The sequence below is a fragment of the Euwallacea fornicatus genome, chromosome 13, assembly GCF_040115645.1.
Source record: "Euwallacea fornicatus isolate EFF26 chromosome 13, ASM4011564v1, whole genome shotgun sequence".
In the NCBI taxonomy this organism is placed as follows: domain Eukaryota; kingdom Metazoa; phylum Arthropoda; class Insecta; order Coleoptera; family Curculionidae; genus Euwallacea; species Euwallacea fornicatus.
The window spans coordinates 3,306,461-3,327,451 of record NC_089553.1 but is presented as its reverse complement, the minus strand read 5'-3'; the positions used below and the strand labels follow the sequence as shown (position 1 = coordinate 3,327,451).

Here is a 20,991-nt window from a genome sequence, read left to right as displayed (position 1 = left end):
CAAGTACATAATTAAGTTGATGTATATGCTTAAATCTAAAATATTTCCAGATTACCTACCTGCTTGATTATAGGGATACCTAGATTCTTAGGATTATCTCAATGGTGAAGCCCAAATTAAACCTTCATTTTAAGCAACACCTATGTTTAAACAGAAGATTTTTGTTGCTAATTAAGTGTGATTGTTCAGGATATATTGGAATTGGAAAGCATATAAACTACGTAAGAAGTTTTATTTTATACCAAAAATGAGTCATTAAACTTAAATGACTAACCCTCCTTAAGATAAGTACCTATCACTAACCAATAATTAAAAAAAAAAAACAAGAATTTTTTAAGGTAGAATATTCTTAATCCCTAACACGTCAAGCATTTATATTTGTAGCATAGTATGTCCTTGAAAACCCAAATCACCATTTTCGTCCCATACAAATTCCGCTAAAACGTCAATAAATATTTGCGTAAATAACATTAATTGCTTACGAAGACCACATATAGAAGTAATTACTTTGCCAAAAAGGTAAGTATTGCATCAATGGAAGGCAAATTATTTTGATCAAGGGTACGTTGTTGCTCAACGCCATGAGAAAGGCGTTTATCTTATTTTTGCTGTGTTTTTCATAAAAAGGTGATCGTATGAGGTACAACAGTAACAGGACCATTCTCTTGGATAGCTGCAGTTGTTGCTTATTGGACAGGGACGTTAAAGAGGTACGGCTGGAGTTGTAAAGCTGCAAACTTAGGAAAAACAATAATCATCATACAATTATAGTAAGCTCACTTTAAAAGTTTTTTTTTTGATAAATTTTACTTTTATTTTTTACTTCACCAAACGTTATTATGATAAAGAATTATAAAAACACAGGTTGTAAAAAAAAAAACAACTGTTGCATCCAGATCTAATAGAAGTTTGTTGTCAATTATATTTTTCTCTACATGTCACCCTTTTCCAAATGTTTGCAGAAAAAATATGAAAACCACTCTATTGTTTATCATAATTTTATAAGAATTTAAAGATCCAAAGAGTTATGCATGATGCATACTAAACATGTCTTATGCAAAAATGTCTTGAACATGGTGACACAGGAAAAAGAGTGGTGCTAAATTGGACAAAGGCACTATAATTGAAAGAAAAATAAATTTGGGGTTGTAAAATAGATTCTGACCCTATTCCAATTTGTGAATACTACCTTATTCATACACAAATCACCACCATTTTTAAAAACCTATAAAAAGAAAATCACCTTGCTAAATCCAAAGTTAGTGAGACCATCCATGGTTTCCAGGTTTTGCTCCCAAACACACCCAAAGACAACAAATGGACTATCGGTTTGGCAAGATAAATTGTCTCAGCCACTAACTGCTGTCTTGTTAAATTTTCTATTTGCACCTCACCATTCTCATACAAGGATTTTTTTTGTATTTCAACAGGTTTCCATGTTCTCAAAACAAGTGGTGGAGAGGATTCAACTTTCCTCACCACTCTCCCTGACCTCTTCAAAGTAAATGAGACTGAGCCTAGTTCACTGCGACAGATATCTTGGTTTCCTGCATTGCTTTGCTTTGCAAATTTTACTCTGTCTAGGGGAGGAATTGTAGGATTTTCTGCTATGATTTCTTTGTGTTTATAAATTAACAAAAACCTTGCAACACATCTAAAATATATATCATTAAAAATGAAAAAGGAGGATAAGTAAATCAATAATGTTACTTGAAAACTTGTATAGCAACAATAACAATCCATTTCCCAGTCTTTCCCCAAAATTTCTGAACTGATAGCTCACAAAACACCTCCGAATATTCAACAATTGCCAGCCACAATTTTATTTTCTCAATGGCTTTTGGAGAGTTTAGATGCAAGTTATGTTTAATTATCCTGTCATTGAAGAGAATCAACAAGTTTGATATGCAATATACTAACTCGGAAATAGTGTGAGAATTATTTATTCGACCTAAAACAATAATAAGCCGTTTTTATGAAAAACGCAATTTAACTGATTTCGAAACACAAATCGCTATATTTAATTTTAAGGCTTTCTGTGTGAGATAAGTACCTACCAGCAATGAAATAAGATATCCACTTTGCAGATGTTTCATAGTCGCTAGCAGTTTGAGGGTTTTTACTAACCCAGGCCTTATATGAATTATACAATTCGGGCAGAGATAATAGGATCGAAGTCATTTTTAACAAGATTTCTTAATATCCACAAAAATTAAACTTTTTATATCTTAAAATCTAAAGTGTAATCTGAACTTGACAACGTTCTAAAACTAACAATCACGTGAAATAAGATCTCTGTGGCAAGAACTTAAAAATTTAATTTACTATTGTTTAAGTAAACCTAACATTTGTTGAAAAGAAAATTTACAATGTAAGGACACACAGGAGGTATAAAAGAATACAGACATAGGGCCAAATAAAACGAAAAAAAATACAACAATAAAAATATTACTATCAAAAGTTGACTACTGATTGACAGAAGTGTCACATCCTCCCTCACTAAAATTCACATTTCAGTATATCTATCCTTGTTCAGCAAACAATATTTATGCTACCTATGTTTGAAACTTAACCTTAAAAATTAAGGTACGCGGAAATGGGTTAACTTCCCTTGTTTAAATGTTTTAATTTAATTAAAACTAATCAGTAGATTTGATATAACCCCGCAAATTGGTGAGTAATCAGTATGCAAAGTGCATCAAGATAATTTTGATCATAATTTATTAGTGGTGAGTAAAATGGAAAATCAAGGGGAAGAAAATTTTGAGGCAAAAAATGAATTTTTCCCAAGGTAAATCTTAAAGCATTAGTTTGATAAAATACTTTCTACCAATAAAACGCCTATTTTACACTGACACCATGTACCGTAAACATTTCTAGACGTACCGAAGGGAAAGGACTCTGGGTGTTCTTCTTACTGCCTAGTTCAATTATCCTCTCAGCACTGAAGTATCCAGTTACAGTAACACCGACTTACAAATTTGCCACTGTTATTACCATTGCGTTATTATTTGCCTCAATATATGTTATAGTAAAATGTTCAAAATATCAGAAATTCAATGCTCTGAATTTCAGGATGTTAATGATTTCATTTTTAACTTGTTTAATTATCCGTTTTTGGTTGCACAAAGGCAAGTATCATAGAATATACAAGATGTACTGTATTAAATTACACTTTATTAGATTGGTGGTTTTGTGTGATAAGTGGCCTTCTTTCAACTACTCTCTTCATCAATTTCTACAAGGGTTTGTTAAGAAATGCCAAGACAAGTTTCACATTTGGAGAGGCAGGCTTAACTGCTCAAGGACTGACTTTGTTCTTATTATCTTACTTTTATAGCATAACTGAAATGATACAAACAGAAACAAAATTAAGCAATATGCAGAAATCAACTGCAATTATTCAGGTATTTACTCCATTTACTTTTGTCACATTTTTATAAAGCATTCTGTTGTTATTCCAGGTTGGTATTCTAGGTATTGCAGCTTGTGCTTACATTTTGAACAAAATTAAGATAAACAACCAATATAGTTTTTATTATTCTGCATTATTTCTATTAACCAGTACAATTATTGCTCCTTTATTCTTGGTTCTTAAAGAAAATCCCCTTATATGGATATTTTCACAAGTTCTTGGAGATATGACTTTAGTAAGTTAGAAATATTTTTTAAAAACAGATGAGCATTTATGGGTTGTGTTTCTAGTTAAAATTATTTGTTTATTGGAGTGCCTGCATAGCTGTAGGAGTTTTGGCTATCAGCAATCAAATATACTATGCTAAGAAAGCATCAACTAGCACAAGGAAAATATTCCACATTCTGGCAGTATTAGTCTACATACCAGGTCTATACTATAGATGTTGTTTCCTTTATTTGGCCAGTGGAGTAGTACTAGGATTATTTTTCTTTTTAGAGGTATTTAAAAAAAACAGTTTGTATGAAGTTATCTGTAATAATTTTTAACTAGACATTTCCCATCAGGATATTTCTGAAAGTTGATTCTTCCCATTTTTTCCGTGATTTTCAAAATAAAATTTCAATTTTTTTTCTATTTAATATGTTCAAGATTTATTTGAAACTGGAAGGATATTGCAACTCCATTATTTAAATTTCACACATTGGTTGGCATATTTATTACTCTGCAAACATGGTGGAAGTGTATTCTGTAGAAATGTGTTATCTATTTAAAATTCTATCAAAAGGCGGGCTAAAATTTAGGAAAAACATAAAATTTATCATTTTGAAAATAAAAACATTAAAAATAGTTTTATTATTATTGTTATTACATCATATCACATCCCTATGCAAACTCTCACGTGTTCATTCTTACAACCTATGATTTATGGATGGCTTCATACAAAGTTATAATTGATTCATATCAGTAAATTTAAAAAATTGTAGATTTTGAGACTGTTACGCATTCCACCCTTTGGCACGCTGCTTCAAGACGGATATGAAGTATTTAGGGATGAAAAAGACACAGGGCCACTAGCTTTAACCCCCATATATTTATTGGTTGGAGTGTCTTTGCCACTTTGGCTGCACCCCTCGCCTTGTGACCTCACTGATTCCTCCCAGTTTACAATTTTGCCCCTTCTGAGTGGGTTAGCCACGATTGGAATTGGTGATACTGCTGCTAGTTATTTTGGATCAAGAATTGGAAGAATCAAATGGGAGAATTCGTCCAAGACAATTGAGGGGACTTTAGCCTGTTTCATTAGTCAAGTTGTGTTCTTTTTATTTATTTATTATATAGGTCTATTACCGCAGATGACTACAGAGGTGGTTGTGAGGATTGTGCTCTCCATTATTGTAACGTCTGTAGTAGAAGCCAAAACTAGCCAAATTGACAACTTGATTCTGCCATTAATTATGTATGTTATATTAGTGTGAATGTTTATTTTTTTTTAAAGAGTAATATACTAGGTGAAGTGTTACAATTTGTATTTTTGTTATAGTAAGACTCAAGTAAAATGTTTTTATTTTTTAGTTTTTTCAGTCCATTCAGTCCAACCACCTAGATAGTTCTTTACACTGAAATGTTTAAATCCGAGCTGGTTATGACATCACTAAAATGTTAATATTGATATAAAAACTTACTTTGTAAACTCCAGTTTTAAAGCTGCAATTTGTGCTTTTTCACTCCTTATACCGCTTCTGCAGGAAAATATGATTGGACTATCTTTTTGTGGCTTTTTACATCCATATTTCTTTAAAAACTGATCATCTGACAGGTTCTTTAAAACATCTTCTACTTCTCCTACTACAATAGATTAGTTATTACTTATCTATGCCATAATCTACAGAATGTTCCCTTCAAAAAGACAAATATTATGAAATTAATGAAAATTTTTTTAAAGAACCCTTTTAACACGTAATATGCTATTTACAGCTTTGTAAAATTATTCAGGCTATAATAATAAAAACTGGCCTTACTTACATGGTATGTTAATTGCTCTCGGCAATGCTCCATGTTCAGCCAGCTCTTCAGGCTGTCGGACATCGATAACAGTTACATTGCAATCTTTGATCAAGTTTTGAAACTCATCAAAATGAACTTTATTTAAATTTGATAGTGGTGGGCAAGAACTGAGTTTTCTGGATGTCACGTCTTAAAACGCAAGATATGATTTTCACAGTTAAATATTTCCTTTTTTATGTTTCCCATATAATTACCATAAGCATTAATACACTTAAGTTTGTGAGTGTTAATTAAACTGCTTATACATGAACCGGAGCCTGGATCATTAACCATCTTTATGAATTGGCGAATGCCATTTACACCCAAATTTAGAGATGTACGAAACATTGCTGCAACAAATTGTTTTCAATATTTTTTCTTAAATTAACCAAAGAATAAGCAGTGCACATAATTTATCCACATTCCCCTTCCCCCCGAACTCACACCACAATCCTACCCCTTTTTTCCTGGAAACATTGAGTAATTCTACTGTATCGGCAACGCTGTGCACGAATATGAAAATCCAAGGTACAACGCATGCTATATCCTTCTTTATACGTTGTTGCCGCGTTAAACTTCAATAAATCTTAATCCTACATTGTGAATAAGCCAACAATAACAAACAAACTTAACCAATCTTTCCAAATAAAAACAAAAAAATCGGGTGTTTTTACTTTATGTTGTTTTGGATTATATTCAGTCTCATAACAAACGATGTTCAAAAGAAATAACAATGTACCCATCAAAAATCGATAAGTTTATTTTACATATAACGCGTCGTAGGAAAAGGACTTTTGTCGTAGCCACAGTGTTGGCCTCAATTCTATTTATTTCTTATCAATTCAAAATGTATTATGTGATGTCTCACCAAACCGAAAAATATAAGATTCAACCAAAAAATATAGTAAAAGGCACCCATCCAGCAGAAACTCGATTCTATACTCCCAAAGAGGGCATGTTCACTTGCATTAAAAGTGGTGAGAGCATCAACTTTAATAAAGTTAATGATGATTACTGCGATTGTGCTGATAGTAGTGATGAACCCGGTACCAGTGCTTGTCCTGATGGTTAGTCTATATTTTCCAACAGCTCATGCCAAAGTTCACCATTTCTTTAATATTAGTTGTATATTTATGAATCTGTTGATAAAATAGTCCTACATAATGACAATTAAATTTGAAATTTGTCAGTGCCAAGTGGTGATTTTTGCAGTGTGCTCCGTGTTGTTCCTATTTAATTGTATTTATCAATTTCAGGCATATTTTATTGTTCAAATGTGTCTATGTCCCTGAACAAGAAATACCCAAAAAGGATTCCTTCAAGTAAAATCAATGATGGTATTTGCGACTGTTGTGATGGTTCAGATGAGTATGGTGTTAAAAACTTATTAAATATTCCATTGGTTTCTTGTCCAAATGTTTGTTAGTTAGAGCCATAGGTCATTAATGAATTTTTATTGTCATCTCTTTTGGAGATTATATAATTGCGAAATATGGCATATAATTAGGAATATATGTAATAGCTTTCCTAGTAAATAAAGTAATTTTGTATGGGAATAGTACTTGTTTGGTTCTTTACGTTAACGTCTCCACAAGCTAGTCGACTAATAGTATAGCTGGATCGGGGTGTATCACCACATTCATACGTTGGAAAAATATTATGGACAATTTCCGTGGTTGAGAAATGGCATTATATTATTAAAATATAGAAATACAACTAAAGAATTTATTACTACTTGATCGCACCGTTGCCTTTCTATGTTCGCTCCATCCGATAACACATAAAAATGAGATTCCTCGACTCTAGACCATTTCCTAGCAGCGGTAGTACCAACCTCGTTTGACAGTACTGCATCCCTAGATGGTTGTCGGTGTGTCCGTCATTATCTCATTGCTAATTTTAATATTACAATGCTAAAACTTACAAGCGATTAAATCTCCAACACGTATATCAATCGACCGATTTAAAATCCGTGAATGTTTACATTCAGCTACGACTTTATACCAATTAAACAACCAGCTAATCGATATTGATCAATGACGATGGAGAGAGAGTAAATTCTCTGGAACGAGAATTCTCGAAGAATATTCAAAACACGGAAAGCTTAAACTCCTCGTAAAATGTGCTATTATTTACATTTATAAGTAGAAGTGAATATGAGGGCAAGTGGAAATGGTTAAAAGTCGAGAGGAAAAGCATACTATCAACATGAAATTTCTTTATTAAGAATTAAATTAATTTAAAAAAATACAGGTTTTGCGTGATTATGAGAGGTAGCCCCTAAAGGGACAATTATTGATTATGTACACTATAAACATTCGGTATGTAAACAACGTGACGAGAAGTAATTTGTTAATATCAAAGTTTCCTTTTTACAGCAACACCTTCTGAATGCATTCAGAACGTGCTAAGTTAAAAGAAAACAACGTAACCTCATAATAATTTAATAACAGATGATATTAGATATAATATATACAGTTTTTGGACACCCCCTTTTAAATACTTTTAGTATGATGTTTAAGAGTCAGTCTCGTTAAAATTAAAATACAAAAATTATAATAATTAAACTAAAGCAGAATTTTGAAGTATACAAATTTCCTAAAAAGTATTTTCGCAAGGTGGAATTCCGCCGTGGATCTTCACACATGTATTACCACAAACTTCTTTTTTGCGAAACGAATGGTTAATAATCGATAAACCGTAATGTATAAACATAACTAAGCTTTACTACGTGTAAATTATAGTATGTGTGCAGTTGGTCCTAATAAAATTTCTGAGGAATTAAAACAGACAAGTATAACAGAATTGGTGTATGACGGTGGAAGCTTCATGGTCTTTGGGTCATGGACCTTTCGCAAATGATTTCGCGAGACAGGTATTAATTTAACGTGACATTAACATTGATGAAGATGAAAAAATTGTCTAAAAAAGTTCAAACTCTCAAATTTTTTCTCAGGAATTACATGTAGAATATATGTTGACCATGACTTATTCTGGCACCAAATTTAAGTGGACTTTTTTAAGTCTCCAGAAATTTTATTAGGACACTTATGTAAATCACTTTGTATATCTTGGAAAAAAAATTAAAAACAACAAACTACCAAAATTTTACCCTGTCCGAAGATATTTTCTCACACGAGAACAACACTAACGAAATCATCATTAAATCTTTTACTTTCAGGTAACTTTTATTTAAGCCGCGTATAGGAAGGAACTAGACGTTTTATTTAACGCTTGCAAAAGCTACATACGCATCTAGGTTTTCAATTAAATTTAGAACAGTTCTCTCGCGTTTTTAAGACACGACTTTGATAAAGTTAAAGTAATAAAAAGTATTGTTAAAAAAATTTTACTAGGCTAACAGTATTCACAATGAAAGCTTACATTTTAATATCGTCTTTGACGAAGACCCGACACTGGATCAGCAAGTCAGAGCAGCAATGCAGGGACAAAATATTTAAATCGTCATTGTCAGATCTGCGGATTACCATTTAATACTTTCCAACAACATTACTTACATTAATTTATAAATTAATAAATAAAACAAGAAAGATCGCTGATGTCCCTCTACATTAGCGCAATCCAAACTATAGTGAGAGCAATGAGCATATCACAAGTTTCGTTTTTTTGGTTTTCCTCAAGTTACATTACATGCAACAGTTGACTCATTACTCACAGTTTGTACACTTGGGGCCACGTTACAAAAAGCTTAGTAATTTACAGGTGCACCCGCATCATTGCGCAAATGAGGGAGGACATTAGTGATGTTGTTAATAGTTTAAACGTGGCAGTGTCTTAACATGGCAGTTACGAGTTACGTATCCTATTGTTTTTTGCATTAACCGGTGCTTGTCCTATTTTAAGTTCAGTACCCAAGCTCCGGCTTAATGGATTCAAATAGTGCTGATTGCAAATGGCTTGCATAGTGAGCCAAACGTTTAAATGAACGCCACACAATCTATGAACCAAATAAAATGAATATTAACTGCTTCCTTTTCGGTATAGGCGGGGAATAGGGAAATAACTGCCGAAAATATTTTGCATTCCGAAGATTTCCCCAAACATTTGACACGATGGCGTAATATAATCATGACGATCATGCCCCAATGCATTTTTTACATATGTTGTAAACAAACGTCATCTTTATAGATCAAAATAATCATTAAGACTGAAATAAACCGATGATCAAACGGTCCCGTACAGTTCTCATCACGGTGTTATCAAACTGGCCAAATAGCAGAAAAATGGCCCGTCAAATTGTTAGAGCGCCAAGTAATTCGCCCACCACTTCGTGTTTTGAGATTTAAACTTGACGTCCGATTCATGATAATGTACTTTACTTTCACTTTTGGTGTATGATATTCTATTGATTACCTCTATGGCGGTTGTTTCACTTAGATTAGATAAGTAATTAGAATGTGATCCGTTTCGGCTATAGCTTCCTATATAATAAACATTTTTGGAAATTTCCGCTTGCATATAAAAAATCGTGTCAATAAATGGGGAAAAATCATACTCAAATAGAATTGACTCCTACAAACTACAAGTCGATAGTTTTTGGTAAAAATATGAACTTCGTACCAATCATCTCACAGCCGTTCTCCACCAAAATTTCTCAGGACATTCCTTGACTGCTCCCGGTGCCCTCCCATTCAAGTAGATATTCCAACTTCCCCGTAGGACCCACCCTCTTAGCTTTCACATTAAAGCGCTCTCCTGCAGCTATTCTATTAGCGGCACCAAAGTAAATGTTTACAGACGTTTTCAGATCTTCCATGTCTATATCCGGCTCGGTTTTGACAGGACTTGGTTTAGGTGTGGGTTGTTTGGTAGTTGTTGGGGTAGGATCTTTTTCCGGTGGTCTTTCGGGACGCTGTCTCAGACGTCGCGCGTGTGCTGTTAATAAAAATGCATTGTCCTTGTGTAGCTAATTTTGTAAAATAAACTCATAATTATGTTTAAATTTTATTTTTGTAACGTAGTTTTACCACCTTGTACAGAACCCAAAAAGTAAAATAATTCTTAAAATGTTGATTGTGTTTTTCTTACTTACTTACCTAATTGCGGATTAGAATCCGTGTTCTTTGCTGGTACGATAGCGGCAGTTTTACTGGCGGTTTGGCTTACGCCATAATTTGAAATGTTGCTACGATTTTTCTTAAATCTTTTTTTCCGCTTTATCTCTCCATTGGGCCCCACGACGATGTCTTTCTCACTTAATTGGCGTTTCATTGGTCTCATAACGGGCTGACCTAAGAAAAATGTTCCGTTTCTATGTTCCTAAAGATCAATATATCACACTCTTCGTAACTTTATCAACGAGACAGTTTTCACTGAAATTATGGAATTGAAGCATGTTATCAGACAAATTCTCAATTTCCATATAAAATAACTTGTTGATAAAGGTGCCATCACTGATATTTAACTCTCACATGTCTCTATAGAATCAGGGCAATTAAATGTTCAGTTATAAAACTTACTTGGTATCACAGTTTTGAGAGGTAGGGGTAATGTAATATCCTTCCCTTTCTTCTTCTTATTCAAATCCTCTCCAATTTTCAAAAGCGCTAAGAAAGGATTATTTTTCCCTTCAAAATCTTTCAACGGCGGAATGATTAAGTCCAAAGTGCTTTTGGACGATGTCTCATCGCTCGAAGTATCACACGGCGTATTCAATTCTAAGTCGATTAAGTTTTGCTTCTTGATAGGAACTGCCTAAAGGTTGAAAAAAATATTTTATTAAACCGAATTAACAGTTTCCCCAGAAGTATTACTTTAGTTTGATTTGAACTCTCGGAAAAATCGTTGCTAAAGTCAGATTGCAACGATCCAGGACCCGTGGAGGCAGGCGGCGTAGGAGGGGAAGAGACACTTGTAGGAGGCGTTGGGGGCATTTCAACTCCATTGATTTGCTTCGAGTCGCTTTGGTTTTTACCCGCATTCTGGTCTTCCTTTATAGTAACCAATCGACGGGGTCTTTTCAGTATTCGCTCTCTCTCTCGGTTGGTCATAGCTAACAGCTTCTTGCGACGTTGCAAACTCATTTTTTTAAAGGGGGCTGTTTTTTTAGCACAGCCTGCACCCAAATACTGATCTTTGTTACGTGGAAGACTGCTGGTTGAGAGAGGCGGAGGAGGAATGACCTTTAAATTATATATATACAATTTCTATTTTAATGAAAAAATTAAACATTGTCGTTGGTACTCTCACATGATTTATTAAATGTTGTATTTTTTTGTTTGTAGCTAAAACGGTTGCTACTCCCAAAAACTGGTTAGTTCAGTTTAATTCAATAGTTTTACCCACACTCTTTGGGCAAAACTGTTGAAAAATAAACAATGTATGTGGGGTTTACCCTTAACAAAAATAACGGATTCTTTAATTACTTTTTATTTCTACTATTAAGAATAGTTTTTGAGGTCTCAACGTTGAGAATTGAATTCGAGACACCTAACAGTTATTGCTGTTCTCAATACTCACCCTTTCTTCATTTTCAATTTCTGGACTGGGACACGGAGAATCGGTTTCGCTATGGTTCGCTGATTGTTGATACGCGACGCCCAACATTAGATTACGCATTGCGGTATCGCAAGCCACAATTTTGCGTCCATTCGCACAGGATGGAGGTGACAGAAATTGCAGTCGCCTAAAATATAAAATAATGCTTGAGGTTCTTCAATATGTATCACTTTCTATATAGGTAATTTCTATTTTTGAAGGTGCATGGTGCTCTCAAGCTATCAATTAAGTGGATTCAAAAACCATTTTTTAACGTTTTAAATGTAGTCAAATTATAAGGTGGTGGATATGATCTTATGGACAAAGATATCAAAAAAGATCTGTAGTACGGATAGATATGGGTGCGGTAAGACAAACAGATCATTAAAAACAGATTAAAAGGTCATTATTAAACAAGATAGCAGTTAATTAAAATTTCTTATCAAAGGTCAACACTATCGTTCAGTAAAGAAACTCTAAGTGTCTTAACAGCTGCTCTACTTCATTTTTGCATATTAAAAATACACAAATTTGGTCATTTTGCACATCAACTGCAGTGAGATACAAGACATCCTCCTGTCTAATAATTTCTTCTCATTGATATTCTTTATCCTCTCAAAACTAACCTTTTTCCGTGCCACAGTTCTTTCAGTTCATTTTCTGTCATTTTTCCATGAATTTGGGGCAAAATAAAGAATGGCGCAGGCGGAGGAAGTCGGACTCGCAACCCCCAAATTGTGGTCCTCTTCTTAATTTCTCTGCCACACTTGAAACGGTTCTTATTATTGGTTAACACTGATAAGATATTCTCACGACGTTCTGCCTTTGTTACATTTGCCATCTAAAATCCCTCAAACATTAAAAGAACTTTAGATAAACTTTAACTAGCTACCTTTGGTGCCAGCTGTAACCCATGCCAATTATCACTAATATAAGGTATCACAACAGTGTCCAAATCATAATACTTTTTGCTGTGATGGATGGTTAAGTTGAAAAGCATCAAATGCACCAAATCAACCCACTTTATTACTAGTCTTCTCACAAATTCTTTGCTGTGGTTGCAGATTGCACACACAAAAACATAAAATCTATAATTCCACAAACAATAAAATAACCAAGTTTTAATTTTAAACCAGAGAAATTATGTACCTGTCCCCACAATATAAGGGAAATTGCAAACAATCAACACATTTTTCATGAAACCATTGTTTACAACGCCTACACTGTAGCATTTGTTTATACCACTCCCCATTCCCACCACAATAGCAGTAAATCTGTTCCTTATTAACTCTATGATATGAATCCCAATTGAGTGAGCTTATCTGAAACATTATCAACATCCTGTGAAATCTTTCAACTTGATTTACACCCAATATATATTCAGTCTACATAATAGTAGTTTGAATGTTGGATTAACTTCTAAACTCACATCGTAAGGTAATACTCTTGGTGTAGTAGATGAAGGCATTGTTTCCTGAGTTGTAGACCCTGTTGAATTTCTTGAATCTCTTCTAAAGGGAGGTTTCGAATCACTTCTTCTCAGTCTATTTGGATCACTTTCTATGCATCTCTTGCACATCCAATTTGAGTCTAGCAAAATATGTAATTATCAATTCTACCATCACAAAAAATATGTGACATACCTTCCCTTTCACTCAGTGTATCAGGCTGATGACATTTCTTGTGATAACCTCTACCACAGCGATCACAAGCTCTAATGACTTTTTCACTTTTGGGTGATGACTCCTTACAAATCACGCACAATAAATCCTCCTGTTCTAAACCTAACAAATTTAGAGCTTAAAGTAGAGGCTTTCATTTTATGAAGTTAGTTTGTACCTGTACTAAGCTTTGTTAACTCTTTAAAACTATACCAATTCTGTGTATTGTCTCCATATTTTACTAGGCATTGTTCTCTCACTGCATCTACTTCAACTATTGTCCCAAAATAATACCTATAATTAATGAACCTCTTAAATATTCATCTTCATTGATTTAGGATTAAACTTTTTTTTACCTTCCATCTTTCTGCTTGGCTAACACATCCTGACTCTTGCTGAAATGATAAAGCAGTTTGTCAGCTTGAGTAGTGCTGTCTGGAGTCACTTTCTCATCTAATTTCTTGGGGCTTTGGCAGTTTAGGCTTCGATGCACTGGTGTCATCGTTGTTCAACAAACAAACTGAAAACACAGTCACTTTGGATGAATTTGGGAAAAAAAATATATAATAAACATTCCATTTTGTTTGCAAGTTAGAAACTCAACTGGACATACATGTTCTATTGATATCAATGTTTTTGAAAATAAAAAGAAGAGAATAAACAACAAAATCCGCCTTGAAAGTAATAATATGGAATCTTTTTTCACATTAGTTAGGATTTGATACAATAAGGCGTTAAAAATGAAAATGCTCTTATACAAACAGAACCCAGATATGGCATTTTTACAACCATCACGCCCGTCCAAATGCACTCTAATGATATTAATTAAACTAAACCTTACATTTATGCATTAGGCATCCATAATATACTAAAAACCATACAGAAACAACTTTATAAAAATTAACTTACGAGTCCCGGAAAATCAAGATTTTCACGGCTGCTTCAGGCGAACAGAAAACATATCGGCCATTACCACTGCTAGGCATTCACGACTCCCGCCAATTCCGCACGAAAAACTACGTGATTATCACAAAAACCCACATGAAAGTTAATTGCCACTATTTACTACAGGTCCATAAATTAACTTGCTAATGGAAATTTTAATTATTTAGAGACATTTAATAGGGAAAATTGCGATTTTAAACACATATTTTGAAAATTAACGACATTACAACACTGTGAAACGTCAATTGCAGATGGCGTATGAGTGGGGATTACGTCAAATGATTGACAACTGAAGCAAGAGATACGGGTTGTATGGTTTTTCAAATTTATAATTGTTGTTACACTGGGAATTGATAAATTGATATGAGAGTGATTATATAAAAAAGCTATAAGGTATGCAGCGATTAAGAGATTTCTAGGACTTCAAGTTAATATATGCTTTCAAAGTTCAAATCATGGCAATAAAGACAAAATATGCTAATTTGCGAGACCAAATACATACTACTCACCAGTCGAAATCGCCTCTAAGTGATAAAAAATAACACATAAATTTCTCCAAAAAATGAGGGTTTTTATTTAACCAAGTTACACTTTTAAAGCCAGCACTAGACCTATGTAATTTAAGCGTGAGCCTTGCAGTTAATACTAAAAAGCACCTTAAAACCCTGAGAGGGTCTTGCAATCACTTGAGAGCGGTAATGATCGAGCAACATTAATATTAGCAGTGACTGTTCATTACCGCACGCCCTGCAGTAATATACTGCTTAACGTACGGTTTATATAAAATTTCTTAGAAAAGAGCAGGAATAATGTTTCATTTATTACGATGCATTATTTGCGTATGCTTATTATTGTTCAATCTATTTTATACGTCTGTTAGATTTTTTTGAATATTCACATATGGTGCCTCGGAGGATGAGAAGAAAGAAGAAAAGAAGAAGTCAATAAAACTTGTTTTATTGCATATATGTAAATAATCTTAAAATATAAGGTACAAAATTCTCTTAAAATGAGTAATAATACTAGAAACGGATGCAGGGAATACGATTAGGATCACCATCTTCTTGGCAATGAACGTATAAGTAATTCCGCAATTATGTGTTGTCTAAATCATTACATGATATGGGGTTGCAGTTTTGATTACGAACCGCTTCGAAAACTTTTTTTAATTCCTCCGCTCGGCTTTTGTAGGCGATATCCCTGAAATAATTCATATGACCTTTAAAACCTATGAACCAATTAGTATAGAAGGTGTCCCTGAACATATTGCCATAAATTCACCTACGTCTTTTAGATCACAAAACATGACGAAATCAGCACATAAAGATATATCAAAAAGCGCTGCGTTTTCGATATACAAGGTCTGGAAGGCTAGTTTCTGAGCACGGTTTTTGGTTAATATTTTCGAAAAATTTCGAGATAAAGGAATGAAATTTTGAACTTTATTATAATTTTTTGTGCTCTTTCTGAATCTCTATAAAGAAACTGCAACATTTTCTCTGGGGCAAGTAATGTAGGGGGATCATGTTTAAATAGTACCTAATTTTTTTTGCGCGTAACTTTATGGACGATTTTATAGGAAAGGTATTAAATTTGGACTATTTCACGTAAAAAAGGCATTCTTGTTGAAAATCGAAATCTCCAACAGTTTTCTAGAAAATTAAGCTTTAAGAGATTGACGCATATTAAGTTTTATTAAAGAAATATCAGAGTTAATACTCAGTTGGCCTTGACATGAAACAAAAAATATTTTGACATTTTCCCATATGACAGCGCTTATTAATAAAGTCTGGTAGTTTTTCGTTGTCATTAAAACAATGTTTAATTATAATTATTGTTAAATTAAATGAGCAAAAGGGTTTTGAATAAAATGTTCAGTTAATAAAACATGGTATCCACTCTTTTGTTAAATCTGAGTTTCCTCGAGAACTGTTGTAGATTCCGATTTTCAACAATCTTTTTATGTTGAAACTTTAAAATTCAACAGTTTCCCTATAAAATAGTCTATAAAGTACAAAAATATTAGGTACTTTTAAAGCAATGTCCCCCTGTATTACTGGTCCTTAGAAAACCACGAATTTCTTTATAAAAATTTAGATAGGCATAAAAGTTATAATAAATATAAAATTTCATTAATTTATTTCAAAACGTTTCAAAATATTAATAAAAAACCGTCCTCAGAAACCCATTTTTGCACCCTCTATATCGAAAACGAAGCGCTTTTCTATATACACGGTGACTCAAAAAGAACGGACCAATATTAAAAAGGAGATGCTAGATACGAAAAAATTGTGATTGAGCGCGACATGGCTTACACCGATATTTCTGGTTTAAAAGATAAAGCGTATTCAAAGTTTTAATTTTATTTTGAAATTTCTGAATAGTTAAGAAAATTTTGATAGTATAAATATGGAAATTGGTAGTTTTATGTTTTTTAGTGTGGAAATAATAAATTTTAATGTTATTTTGACGTTGGTTTAAAACAAGTAGGGAATTTAAAAGAACGCTCAATTATACAAACAGAACGTGCTTTTGTTTAGGTCCTCTACATCTGTTGGTTTTTAAATCACTGCATCAGAATAAAATTTAAATTTTAAACACGCCATATATCCCTTATACTAACGATATTGGCATAAGCGACGTTGTCCTCAATCACAATATTTTGATGCCTAGTATCTCCTGTTTAGTGTTGGCCCATTCTTTCTGACTCACCCTATATATATTTACATGAAGTATTTGTCATACTTTGGGACTTCGAATAAGTGGTCGAATTTATGACATTATGTTCAGAGACACCTTATATACTGAAAAATAACATACTGATTCGCAAAATTATCCAATAAATTCTGAACATGGCGGCTGGAATCCGGCATTTCGCTCGCAGTTACCAAAAGTTCGCAAAACACTTTGTATTCGCAGCCGTTTTCATTTAGTTTATCGAAATAGTCCAACGATGATAGTATTTGGCTATGCAATTCTCTTTTGGGGTCATCGTTTGATCGGTATCTCGTTTGTTGCCTTAAAACATATGCTCATTCGTTTGGAACTTTTCATGAACGAATGAAAGGGAAAGTTATACTCACATATTACTGGTATCATTAACATTAGTAACTGTAATAACTGTAGGGGTCAGAGCACTAATAAGTAGCCCTATGGGAATAAAGGTGGCCAAAACTTTTAATATTTTTTTCCATGAACTAGCGCCATGACCTCCTACATGAGAATACTGCCTAACGTCATACGGCTTTTCCATTATGTTAAATGGAGTTTCATAGGTCTTTTCATAAGTTGGAATGCCGTTATCGTAGGGGTAATATTTTTTTGGTACCTATAAAAACCTGTGTTACTGTTATAAAATGCAAAATACCTGACTTAGTAGATCATTTAGTAACCTGGATAAGTTTGTTAAAATTGAAATCTCTGCCAGTTCCCACTGCTGGACTTGAGTAACTTGAGGGAAATCTGTTCCCTTCCCCACTGGAACTATAAGTTGATATAACAGAAGGAAAATATCCACTCCTCGGATTGTTTACTACGGGGGGTCTTGGAAATTTAGAATTGACAGGTCCAGCAGAATATTGTGACCCCACAATAACGGCATTCTCCGGACAGCAGCTTGGTGAGTTTGGAGCCTTATTGATTTCAAACTGGTAAGGTTGGGTTTCGTCGTTCGGTAGCTGACTTGGGGGAAATCTAACTTTATTAGTCCATGAATTGCTGGAGAAAAAAAATGATTTTAAAAAGAGCATAACTTTGTTGCGCGCACAAGGTACTCATAGTTCCGGGTGGTCCAGGGTAGTGTGTTATCTTCAATTTGTCTTTGTTTCGAAGATGCCTCGCTTTCTTCCTCCGCATTTGGTCCATTTCTGCTACGAAAACTTTGATCTAAACGAGTTTAATTGCAACAATTTTTTGGACACTATACACATATTGCGTAGAATTATACCATCAATGGAAATTTTATTATAATTAGGAATCGTTTTCGCCTCCGGATAAGCCAGCTTCACTGGGAACTTATTATACTCATATTCGATTTTTAATTGTGGACTGGGGTGAAAGTCGTCAAATTTTGATTTCGTAATATTTTTCCTGCTAGTATTAACCATTAAAGCACTCTTCAACTTTGGATGCGCATTGAATAGGATCAAGTTTGGCGCTTTGTTTTCAGCTTCTAAAAAAATTAGTGTGCACTACATGGAGTGTTTCAAGAGTAAATATGTAAATTTCGATATGTTATTCTACATTTAATTCTAAACAGAAAGTTCCTGTAAACGTAAGTCTGAATATAATTCGTTTAGAATATATATAGAGCGATAAAAGTTATTTTTTAAGTAGTATTTCAAAAATGATTGTTAGTATTTTAACGAAAGTAAATAAAATCGGTAAGAAGTGGCGTGGATACTATCAATGGCTATAAACAGATAAAAAAAGGTACGCCACTATATTTTTTATACAGTTTTCTGATTTTTATATCATCAACTATTTTGATAAAACAAAATCTTTTTAAAGGGTTAACGTAAAATGTGTTATTTTTAACAAATAAAGTACTAAAAATTATGTTGATAATAAATTTCTTTATTTCTCTAAAGCGACACACTTTGCAAAAATTCTATAAGAGGCCTTTATTTTAATAAAAAAAAGCCGGAGAATTCAAAAATTAAAAAAATCGTGTTCAAGGAAACATTGGCGTACCATTTTTTTGTCTGTTTTATAGTACGTATGCCACTTCATATAGATTTTATTTACTTTCAGTGCAAAAGATGTTTTTTAATGACGTGTCCTCTTCTGCCTAATTTCTAAGTACCAATAATTTTTAAAAGACTTAAAAAAATCCCAAATTCACTTTAATCGCCCTGTATATTCCAAAAGAAATCTTTCCGAACGGATTTACGTTTGTAGGAACTTTTTTTTCTTCGAATTAAATATAAAATAAAAACATATTAAAGTTTGTACATTTCCTGCTGAAACTGTCTATTCTTTATTTGAGTTAGTAGATACTCAATTTGGATTTGTTTTCATAGGGAAATCTGTTGGCCTCTTTGGGAACTCCACGTGCAGGGTTACAAACTACAATACAGGGGGCGAACCCGTATTCAAAAATGTTGTCAATTTTGCACCTTTTTGGGGTTATTGAAAACGTTTTTTTTTTCGTGTTCGTTGTATTGTGATTGGGTCTTACCTGCAGTTCTCAATACTTCTAAGCCGCCACTAGACGAATTCTTAAATGGCTCTGAACTTCCACCAATTAAATCGGCATCAGAAACTGAAATACTTGCATTAAGATTTCGGGAGAAAACAACGCCACTAATACCAGCAGTATCATTACTAGTTTGGTTTTGTGTAGCTTCATTGGCGTTTTGCGAAATTGCACTCTCGACAATTGACAAAATGGCGACCACTCTCAACGCACTCCACATTATTCCTCGGACATTTACTTTTAAAAGCGTGATAAATTTGTTCAGAAGTAGTTTTATAAATTCCGTGTCACAATGCAATCTCGTAAAACAATAAACCGTAGTGCGTTTTAAAGTTATTACGTGATGGAGATACAGTATACAATGTGTGGAGTTTCTCCATTGTGTTTATTTGTCAAGCGTGGATAAATGGAGTTATGTTTTGGGGTATCATGCTCTAGATACTAGAATGGCATTGGTATTTTGATCAAGCACTTTTTGAAAAAATATTGGGACATGCATCTAATTGGTGTGTAAAGCTCTTTTCGGTTCTAGGTACAGAATATTTGGGCTTAATCGTCAATAATCGCGGTTAAAGTAATTATCGCTGGAAAAATGTTGAGATATATCTGTCTGTTCAGTCTAGCGAACTAAAGAGCGTTTTATCGAAGCATGACAATAAAACTGTCATTACTTAATTATAATGTAATTGCTGATTTTATATGTGTAATTCTGAGTGAGATATGCCGAAGCTCCTCGTTTTGTCGATTATTAAATTTTTGTTCGCCTTCAGGAGCGATACTCCTGGATTGATTGCAGCACTGCAGAGAGATGACAGGTTCAATAACGAAACAAAAACGCTAAAAATACATTGTCGTTTTAAAAAAAAATCAGACCCTATATTTGAGTATTGCGAAAATGAAAAGAATGCGAATACTAGGCTTACACTCTTATTTATTTTTCTCAATAAATATTCGGTAAATTAAATCCAGAAATAAAGCCCAATGCTGAAGAAAACCCGAAAATTTTTGAATCCATTTAGTTTAAAATCTTCAGTTTGCTGCCAATTCGAACATCTGGCATCGCAACAACTCAAATATCAGTTCTTTCCAACAATCATTGATTGATTGCCCAACAGGGCAGCGATCTAGGCAACGTGGCCCGTTTATGTGATATACTGAACAGAGCAAGAAAATGTATTGCTCATATAATGCCACATTGCCACGTTGTTTCAAATACGTGAAAACGTCAA

General features: G+C 33.6%; 6 protein-coding genes across 9 annotated transcripts; 2 read left to right on the top strand and 4 right to left on the bottom strand.

Annotated features, from left to right (window-relative positions):
* Window positions 1-213: 213 nt before the first annotated feature.
* On the bottom strand, window positions 214-2,403 carry Pex16 (peroxin 16). Its single transcript, XM_066288937.1, has 4 exons — window positions 2,058-2,403; window positions 1,711-1,951; window positions 1,244-1,654; window positions 214-737 (listed from the first exon to the last, which is right to left on the bottom strand). The coding sequence occupies exons 1-4, from the start codon at window positions 2,179-2,181 to the stop codon at window positions 479-481; spliced, it is 1,035 nt and encodes a 344-aa protein (XP_066145034.1). The 5' UTR covers window positions 2,182-2,403; the 3' UTR covers window positions 214-478.
* Window positions 2,404-2,548: 145 nt separating this feature from the next.
* On the top strand, window positions 2,549-4,940 carry Dolk (Dolichol kinase). 2 transcript variants are annotated; one of them, XM_066288923.1, is made up of 7 exons: window positions 2,567-2,673; window positions 2,728-2,791; window positions 2,881-3,131; window positions 3,184-3,407; window positions 3,465-3,650; window positions 3,706-3,915; window positions 4,402-4,940. In XM_066288923.1, the coding sequence occupies exons 2-7, from the start codon at window positions 2,739-2,741 to the stop codon at window positions 4,891-4,893; spliced, it is 1,416 nt and encodes a 471-aa protein (XP_066145020.1). In that variant the 5' UTR covers window positions 2,567-2,673; window positions 2,728-2,738; the 3' UTR covers window positions 4,894-4,940. The 2 variants fall into 2 exon arrangements, with proteins under 2 accessions (XP_066145021.1, XP_066145020.1); XM_066288924.1 differs by lacking the exon at window positions 2,728-2,791 and having other exon boundaries at window positions 2,549-2,673.
* On the bottom strand, window positions 4,239-5,914 carry LOC136342794 (rhodanese domain-containing protein CG4456-like). The gene is made up of 4 exons (XM_066288945.1): window positions 5,677-5,914; window positions 5,441-5,611; window positions 5,101-5,263; window positions 4,239-5,034 (listed from the first exon to the last, which is right to left on the bottom strand). The coding sequence occupies exons 1-4, from the start codon at window positions 5,807-5,809 to the stop codon at window positions 4,980-4,982; spliced, it is 522 nt and encodes a 173-aa protein (XP_066145042.1). The 5' UTR covers window positions 5,810-5,914; the 3' UTR covers window positions 4,239-4,979.
* A 140-nt stretch (window positions 5,915-6,054) lies between these two features.
* Window positions 6,055-7,017, top strand: LOC136342795 (uncharacterized). The gene is made up of 2 exons (XM_066288946.1): window positions 6,055-6,528; window positions 6,718-7,017. The coding sequence occupies exons 1-2, from the start codon at window positions 6,195-6,197 to the stop codon at window positions 6,885-6,887; spliced, it is 504 nt and encodes a 167-aa protein (XP_066145043.1). The 5' UTR covers window positions 6,055-6,194; the 3' UTR covers window positions 6,888-7,017.
* A 647-nt stretch (window positions 7,018-7,664) lies between these two features.
* Window positions 7,665-14,804, bottom strand: Pcl (polycomb protein Pcl). 2 transcript variants are annotated; one of them, XM_066288914.1, is made up of 13 exons: window positions 14,530-14,804; window positions 13,977-14,140; window positions 13,799-13,914; window positions 13,603-13,743; window positions 13,389-13,549; window positions 13,109-13,281; window positions 12,852-13,047; window positions 12,586-12,800; window positions 11,942-12,107; window positions 11,236-11,604; window positions 10,942-11,176; window positions 10,519-10,713; window positions 7,665-10,357 (listed from the first exon to the last, which is right to left on the bottom strand). In XM_066288914.1, exons 2-13 carry the CDS (start codon window positions 14,120-14,122, stop codon window positions 10,077-10,079), a joined length of 2,394 nt encoding a protein of 797 aa, XP_066145011.1. In that variant the 5' UTR covers window positions 14,123-14,140; window positions 14,530-14,804; the 3' UTR covers window positions 7,665-10,076. The 2 variants fall into 2 exon arrangements, with proteins under 2 accessions (XP_066145011.1, XP_066145012.1); XM_066288915.1 differs by having other exon boundaries at window positions 10,139-10,357; window positions 10,515-10,713.
* Window positions 14,805-15,491: 687 nt separating this feature from the next.
* LOC136343163 (uncharacterized) lies at window positions 15,492-20,978 on the bottom strand. Of its 2 annotated transcripts, XM_066289693.1 has the most exons (8): window positions 19,892-20,978; window positions 19,745-19,828; window positions 18,512-18,736; window positions 18,339-18,450; window positions 17,958-18,282; window positions 17,649-17,893; window positions 17,386-17,583; window positions 15,492-15,765 (listed from the first exon to the last, which is right to left on the bottom strand). In XM_066289693.1, the coding sequence occupies exons 1-8, from the start codon at window positions 19,980-19,982 to the stop codon at window positions 15,660-15,662; spliced, it is 1,386 nt and encodes a 461-aa protein (XP_066145790.1). In that variant the 5' UTR covers window positions 19,983-20,978; the 3' UTR covers window positions 15,492-15,659. The 2 variants fall into 2 exon arrangements, with proteins under 2 accessions (XP_066145790.1, XP_066145789.1); XM_066289692.1 differs by having other exon boundaries at window positions 19,745-20,978.
* Window positions 20,979-20,991: the final 13 nt, after the last annotated feature.